Source organism: Nestor notabilis, unplaced genomic scaffold (genome assembly GCF_000696875.1).
Source record: "Nestor notabilis isolate BGI_N333 unplaced genomic scaffold, ASM69687v1 scaffold22136, whole genome shotgun sequence".
Classification (NCBI taxonomy): Eukaryota; Metazoa; Chordata; class Aves; order Psittaciformes; family Psittacidae; genus Nestor; species Nestor notabilis.
In genome coordinates this window covers 3,173-11,338 of record NW_009931721.1, presented here as the reverse complement: position 1 = coordinate 11,338, position 8,166 = coordinate 3,173, and the positions used below count along the sequence as shown (strand labels likewise).

Here is an 8,166-nt window from a genome sequence, read left to right as displayed (position 1 = left end):
TGTGAATGGATGGGACAACGTGGTTGAAACCCATCCAACCCGCAAGCCCTGACTGCTGCTGTTCACAGTTTAGCCCCCTCCTTCCCCACAGCCCCTGGGAGAAGTGCTGAATCCTCCACTTGGTCCTTTGTTCCCCAAGTATCAGTAATCTTGGTGGAAAAGCTCGTTCCCCCATCGAGACATGGCATGTCCAGACCCTTCTTCTCTTCCCAACTTGTTGCAGAGACATGTGATTGACCGATGGCTCGTGCAGCAGCAGCAGCCTGGCTGGGATCACTGCCTGGGCTTTATGCTTTAGCTCTCAGAGGGTCACTAGTCCACTTTCTGAAAGCAGGTTTGTTTTTTATTTTCTTTCAAATATAATAATCCATTTGGAATAATTTTGCACCTGCAAGGCCCCCCCCCTGCTTCTGGTGATGGAGACAGAGACACCAGGGATGCCCTCTGGGGCTGGAGCAACATGCGTAGGGTTTGCAGCTTTCATCCCATACAGCCCCAGCTACATACCCTTCCTGTGCAGAGGAACACATTATTATTGTTATTATTATTATTATTACTACTACTACTACCCATAGTATCACTCTTTCTTGCCTACATCTGTTGTTCTGTAACTTCAATGAAAGCTTCAAAAGCAGGAGCTGTTGTGTCCTTGGCACATCCTCCCTCTCCTTCTCACATGCATCCCTCCCTGCATGCCATGCAGGGAAAGGTTGTCCCTGTTTTCCTGGGAGAAGGGCTGAGTGATGGAGCAGTGTGCTCAAGAGATGCGGGTTATGAGACCTTCAGTCTCCTTCATGCCTTCCCTCCTTCTCCTGGGTTGAGCGAAGGGATGTGTTGCACTGCCTGTGCTAATGCAGTGATTGTGCCTTGTCTGCTCTGTGCGTTCTCCTCTCTGAAGAGCACAGGGCAAATAAGAAGCTGTTCCCTGGGGCTTTACTGGCTGTATGTGCTGGTAATGAAATCTCCGGTTATTTAAGTACCTAGAGAAGAAAAATCTCATTTACTTCATCTTCTCCAGGACTTTCCCCACTTGCATTTCAGCCCCTGGTAGCAAAGCTGGGCCAATGTGAGCCTTCGTGCCAGGCATCCACGGGGGCTGCTGCTCCATGTGTCTCTGTGCTCTAAACCCTTGGTAACCCTCGGTTTGGTAGAGGGATGGATCCATACATTATACGTATGGATGGCATCAGCATTTTCTGTTTCCCAAGGCCAAGATGAACCTTGGCATTGTTGGTGTTAGTTGATGCCTCTCACCTAATGATCACATCTTCCCTGATAAAATACAAGCATGAGTTTAAACTCGAGTGCATCTCTCTGGAGAGCAGCTCAACACTGGTATGGGTGATGTGCATCACTGGTAGCTGGCTCTGGACTTAATCAGCCTAGGGACTGCACCAGGTCCACCTGGAAGGAAACCACTGTGTCCATGGCACGATGCACGGAGGATCTGGTGGATGCAGGCTGCACCGAGCAGCACCAGTGTATCAGCTGGTCCAAAGGGACAATAAACTCAGGGTAAAATGGAACAGCTTCTGCTCTTAAAACATTTGAGAGAGTGCTCATAGAGGGATTTAATTCTTAAGTGTATCTTGATTTGCCTCTAAAAATCAATTTTGAAATTATTTTATGGCAACTTTTATGAACGTTGTCTGCTCTTCTGTTACAGTCACACCCTGCCTTGCTTTACATCTTTCTCCCCTCATCCCATCTTGCTTTCCATCTGTCAAACGGTTCAGCTGTAAAAGTGGCACCAGTCTGGCACAGCTGGAGAAAAACAGCTTTTTTGCTTCAGCAGCCCGCAGCTTTGCTTTGTGTAGGCCCTACAAAAACTATGCTCATGTCTTTTAAATCTGTAAAGGGAAGAGCCCTCCTGGAGCAGACCCTGCTCTGGCTCCCTGTGAATTAACACCCTATTTTGTTCACTTTCAAAGCAGCTGCCTCCTCCTTTCTGACCCTCTCCTGTGCAAACACCAAGATGGAAAAATTCCCCAGGGCAGGATGCGCCTGGAGGCAGCACTGGGGCCCAGGGGCTGGGTGGAAATGAAACATCCCAGAGGGGAAAAAGCAGTTCCTGTTCTGTTTCTTAGATTTATTTATCTTTACCCCCAAAAATGGGAACTGAACAGGGCGTTGGTAACCTGCACCCACCCCCTGCACCCAGTGCACCAAGTGCACATTTTGGTGACTAAATCGCATCTCTGCTTCCCGCAGCTGTGATACTCTGAATCCCAGAGTCCTGAATCCCAGAACCCTGGAGGGTCCCAGACCTGGGAAGCAGCTCCAAGAGCTCCTCTGGGGGGAATTGTTATAATTAAAGCAAATATCTGGGGAATTTGTGGCTCAGCAGAGTGGGAGGCACCGGATCCTGCCCCCACATAGAGGCTGCAGCGGGTGCTGGGGGCCCTGGGGGAAATTTGCTTTTCTTTATTTAATGTGATTAATTAACTTTATTAAAATAATTAGTGACATTAGCCTGCGTTGCTCAGGCTGCTGCATTGTGGCTTCTCTGTTGAAATGCTGGATAAACTGAGTGTCTTCCTGGGCTGTTTTCCACATAGGAAGCATCCCCCATCAGATAACACAACTCTCTCACAGGATATCTCCATGGAGAGAGGACTTAAAAAGGAGAGGAATAAGTGGTCTTGGCAGAGCTGGCATTATCAGCCTGCACTGGAGCAAGGGGGAGGTTTGGCAGTTAAATGCACTAACCTCGCTGTCTTCCACTGGGCCTCCTCTTGCTTTAATTCAAAGAGCTTGGAGTTCTCAGGCACGTGAGGGAAATCAATGCTTACCCCCCTGCTGTGTAATAACTGCGCAGGCTGAGGCGTGAGCTTGCCCCTGAGAGCCACGTTGTGTCGTCCCCTGGGACGGATTGATTCAATTGAGTGGCTTTTTTTTATTATTTATTGATTTCTTTTAATTATTTTCCCTTTGTTTTTTCTTTTCCCAGGCTTCCAAACCCAAGGTGAGCATCCCGCTCTCGGCCATCATCGAGGTGCGCACCACCATGCCGCTGGAGATGCCTGACAAAGACAACACCTTCGTCCTAAAGGTGAGAGCAGGGTGGCAGTGGCGTGCATCCCGATGGGAACACCATCTGTGCTTGCATCCAGCCCCCACGGTAGGGATGCTCGGTTCCCAAGGGGATTGTTGCCTTGGCTTTCAGAGCTGAGATGCTAACAACACTAATGATCCCCATGGGACTCCTGCCTCCCCTCCCTGTGTTGTGTCCCCCCTCAAATGATGCAACCTCCACCTGATGCCTGGGTATTTTGGGATCAAGCTGGCTTTCACCATGGGGTTTTGCTTCTCCATGTCCCCAGGAGATGGGTTAAATCAGTGTCCAGAGACAATCTGCAGAGGAAAACACTCTTTGGTGTGGATGCCTGTGGTTTTGTGACTGCTGCTGCCCCAGGTTGCACATGCTGGCCATTTCATTGACACAGGGCAATGAATGTGCAGGGCCACCAGGGCCCTGGGGATCAACCACCCCACGTAGGTCTGGGGGCATGAGCAGAATGTGGAAGTCCCTCTCCAGAAAGAGTTTTCCGTATCACACAGTTAATGAGCTCAATGCTCCCCCCTGCTCTGCTGAAAGGCAGGAGCCTGTCACAGCAAATTGGGGCTGAATTTCAGTGTCCTGGCTCGGGGCATGACATGCCACCATGATGATGGACATGTTGTTGGAGATGGCATTTCTCTCCAGCTAATGAGGCTGTGCCTCCCTGCTCATGCTAATGGACTTGTGCTCTCCATCAGAGCTGTTGGATGTGCCTGGCTGGGAGGTAGCACATGGACATTGGGGGAACACCAGCAATCTGAGGATTTCTGTGTGCTGCCTCTGCTAAAGAAAACCCTTTTCCCTGATGCTTCTCCATGAAAGCGTGTGGCCCCACCACACATTCCTGTGGGAAATAGCTCTCTACCAAACCCAGCTCCTTGCAAAGGTCCCACACCTTCTCCTGGCAGCCTCCCCCAGGACATTCTCCCTGCCCAAGGCTTCTTGCTGTTCAGCCTCAACCTCTGCTGTGGTCAGTGTCCAACAGGGACATGGAGGCTAATCCAGCTGTTGTCTTCTGTGCCTCAAAGACCAACCTCATGTGTCTGCTCCTCTCCAGACCGACCAGACCAAGGTGGTCCTCACTTTGCTTGTGGGCTCTGGTGAGACAATTCCCCAAAGCACATGTGGTGCCATGGCCAGCAGTGGATGGGAAGGATTGCTTCTCATTTGATTGCTTCTCCTTTCTTCTTCCTCTTTTCCCAGCCCAAGTTGATCCAGTTGCTTTCTTGTACCTTGATGACGTTATTGACTCATATGCAGCTTGTGGGCTGGTGTAACCCCTCAAAGGTTTCTGCAGAACTGCTCCAGAGTGGTGGTTCCCCAGCCAGGCACCCATGGTGATCAGTGTGAGCCCAAGAGCTCGCCTGTGTCCTAGAGCTGGAGGCTGGTTTCAGCTTTTCCTTTCACAGAGCATTTCTCAGCTTCCACAAGTTCATTTGAATTCTCACTTCATCTTCCAGCACGCTCACAATGTGGTGTCATCCATGAATTGATTAGGCATCCTTGCTTTGCTTCTTGTCCTAATCATTATGGAAGAGCAGCACGCATGAAGAGCCTTTGATATGAAACGTGAAGGAGCTTCTGAGCATATCCCTCAGCTTTGACCATTAGCCCTCAGTAAGCCATTAACCATGGATAACTGCTTTGGGAGTATGGCTCATCAGCTACTTCTGGTCATGTTTTCTCAAGTCTCATCTCAACTGTGTCTTGCTCCCCTGCTTGCTGGCGTGTCACATCAGTGTGACACTGCTTCTCCCCATCGCTGGGGCTGTCACGAGCATGAGCAGATGGGTTTGACAGGGTCCTGCAGATCCCTGTTGGGGGGATTCAGCTCTGGGGTGCTTCCCTGGTGCCTGTGGAGGGTTCATTTCCTGGGCTGCTGGAGGTGGGCTCTGGGCTTGTCCTCTTCTGGAGCCAGACTTGCTCTCTCCACTCCCCCTGCTTACAGCTCTGTGACTGCTTCAGCCATTTCTTTAATTACCCTTGGGAATGCTCCAAACCCCGATGGTCTGGAAGTGCCTGATTTACCAGGTACCCTCCTGCCCCGTCCTGGCCAGGGCATTTACCCTGCTGGGGGGTTAATTGATTGCAATCGATCTTTTGAGCAGCCAATGCAGCATTGAGCCTTTGCCCTCCCCTCCCAGCTGTCAGCACGGGATTGCTTTTCCCTATTCCTGACATCCCTTATTAGTTGTAACTCATTTTCTGCCCTGGCCCTTCTTGCTGGGACATCTTCTTGCCACTCTTTTGCATTCCCCCTTTGCTGTCTGGACTCGCAGAGACAGTGAAGCACCCCTCAGTGCCGGGACACAGATTAGAAGGGTAAGAAAGGGATCTGGATGCTGTGGTTCCCCCACTGCTTTCCCCTGTATGGGATTGATGCGGAGCCCAATCTCAACTTTCACATGTGGGTTATGATGGGAGGAAAAACCCCTGCCTTATTCCGGGAGGCTACATTGCCAAATTGCCTAAAAATGAGCCGGCAGCATGTCCCCACCACACATCAGACACCAAGCACATGCAGTTTTTCCATTGCACAAGCAGGCACTTGCAAAATACCCAGGCTCTGCACGTGCTTCACTTGCTGTCATGCTCTGCATGAGAGAGCAGCCCCGTCTCCCACGTCAGCTCCATGCATTGCTCTCAGAAAGCCAGAGAGGCTCGTTTGCTCTGATTAAACAAAATGGGGGGGGGGGAATCTTTGCTGCTTCCTTCCTTCTGTTTGGGGCAGGATCCCCCATGCACAGCCCCAGGCTGCAGCAGGGGAGCAGGTTGCTGCTCAGCCCTAGCCCAGGCACTGGGCACTGCTTATTTTCAGGACAGTGATTCAGTTGTTTGTGATTAATCTAATTTGCCAGGAGGTTGTCTCAGCTGGCAACGTGATACCCTCCCGGAGTCAGGGCTGCCTCACCAGCTTGGGAATGTGATGGATAAGGGGTCCATGCGGGATGCAGCATCGCATGGCACAGATCCTGAGCCCCCTGCTCTGTGGCTTGATGTGGGGCTTCTGCGTCCTCCCTGGCCCCAGAAAGGCTCAGCTCCTTTGGGCTTGTAGTTTTAGAGGCTCTTGTGCATCATGATGATGGGGTTTAGTATTCTTCTTCTTCAGTTAAAGCGGGTTTCTCTCCCACCCTGCTGCAAGTCAGTTCCTGCCTCGTGAACCAGCAGGAAGAAATATAACAGAGGAGAGGTTTAAAACTCTTGGGTTTAGGAGTCTGGCAGGATTTGGGGCAGAGAGCAGCATGGCTTCTGCTCTTCCTGAGCAGATGTAGTTTTGGGGGGACACTGAGGCACCCCAAAAGCGTGGGATGCTATCTGTGCTGGTGCTTGGTGCTGTGTGCCCTCAATGCCATCAGCCAGGTGTGGTTTTGCCACAGAGGCTGTAAAAACCCTGTGATACACTTGCTGGTATTGGTGGGCTTTTTCCTTCAAGCCCCAGCTTTGATCAGGGGTCCCCTTTGGACACCCCGAAGCACCTCTGTGGGTCACCCCTCAGCATCCGTTCACTGGGATGAGACAGAGCACTTATCCTCTCCCAGCAACAGGTGAATGTGGGGGTCTGCTTGGGTTATGGGGTGTGCTTTGCCCTGGGGCGGGTGGCAGGACCCAATCTGACACTGTCCTGCGTTGCTGCAGGTGGAGAACGGGGCTGAGTACATCCTGGAGACCATCGACTCGCTGCAGAAGCACTCCTGGGTGGCGGATATCCAGGACTGCATCGACCCTGGGTAAGGCTGCTGGAGGGTGGTGCTGTGCGGGGACTGAGCTCACCGCTGCCACGGTGCCTGTGCCCCCGAGCACGGGTTATTGCCCCTGATGCAATTCTCGGTGCCTGGGTCGTTACAGAAAGTCCCTGACACACACCAGCACAAGGCTGGAGGCAGAGTCAGCAGCCTGGGTATGTCAGAGGTGCAGCCTCGCAGAGCACTCCCTGCTTGCTCACCCTTTCCTGCTCCACGTTGTCTCAGCCCAGCAAAGGCAACTGACCTGGGATTAGAGCCCGTAACGTGGGAAGCTGCTAACACCCACCTGCTGAAGCTTTTGTGCTGTATTTGAGCTATTTTCCACGTGTGTTTTCCAGTTCAGAATCCATAGGATATTTAAGATTCTGCTGGCTTAAACAGATTACTTGTGTTTCTATCATGGTGCCATTAACACCATTATTGGAGTCACAACAACTTGGCCAAAACTTCTCATCTGCTGCTTCATCAGCCTGTGCAGCAGGTTGCATGTCAGGGAGGTTTGTGTGCCCGGTGCTGTTCCCTTCAACTGGCTCAGACATGTCTGGTGCTGCGGAGGCAGGATCAGCCCAAGCTCTCCCCAGGCTCCGGGAAACCCTGGTGCTGAACTGGCTCAGACATGTCTGGTGCCGCGGAGGCAGGATCAGCCCAAGCTCTCCCCAGGCTCCGGGAAACCCTGGTGCTGCCTGTCTTGGCATGGTTTTGGAAGAACAAGGTGCCCAAGCTTCCAGAGGTGAACAGCCTGGAACATGGAACAGAGGCTTGGAGAGGCTCCAGCTGCCTCCAGGCTGCCTTTGCCCCCTTCTGCTTGAGAGACAGAGTTTGGGCATTACGGGGCCAGTGACCATGGAGGCTGCATCCCACAGGGAGGATGCACTAATGCACCCCAGATCTGTGCTCCTCAGCTCCTTTGGCTGTGTTTTGAACCAGATAAGTCAAGAAGTGACACTGCTGATGGAGGCAATGCTGGGAAACATCCCTTTTTTCCCCACTGCACGTTTCAGTGCTGGTTTTCCAGCCGGAGCCATGCTCTCCTCATGCTGCTGGCAGTCTCCCAGCCTCTTCTGTTTGCTTAGCACCCAGCACAGTCCCGCTTTGGCCTCCGGACGTGACTGTAAAGCAAATAATAATGAACTCCAGAGCAAATAATAATGAGCTGTTTAATACACCGACACACGCTTGGTGCCAAGAACGACGTCGCAGTCGGCTCCCGGTGCTTTTGCCAGGGGCTGGAGCCCGGCGACGGCTTTTCTGCACAGCGCTGCTGGTTTTGGTTTCCTTCCTCCCTCCTTGTTTTTAACCGTCTGCAGCTGAATGACTCCCAGTGGCTGATTCACTTACTGGCCACTCAATAATTTACCCAGC

At 51.9% G+C, this 8,166-nt stretch overlaps 1 protein-coding gene across 1 annotated transcript in view; it reads left to right on the top strand.

Annotated features, from left to right (window-relative positions):
- Positions 1–2,950: 2,950 nt before the first annotated feature.
- Positions 2,951–8,166, top strand: part of LOC104406922 (SH2B adapter protein 2-like) — a gene marked incomplete at both ends in the record, with an annotated part of 8,382 nt that continues 3,166 nt past the window's right edge. The window contains 2 exons of the mRNA XM_010016043.1: positions 2,951–3,052; positions 6,698–6,789. Coding sequence (XP_010014345.1) covers positions 2,951–3,052; positions 6,698–6,789 — 194 coding nt within the window. The remainder of the gene's footprint in view (positions 3,053–6,697; positions 6,790–8,166) is intronic.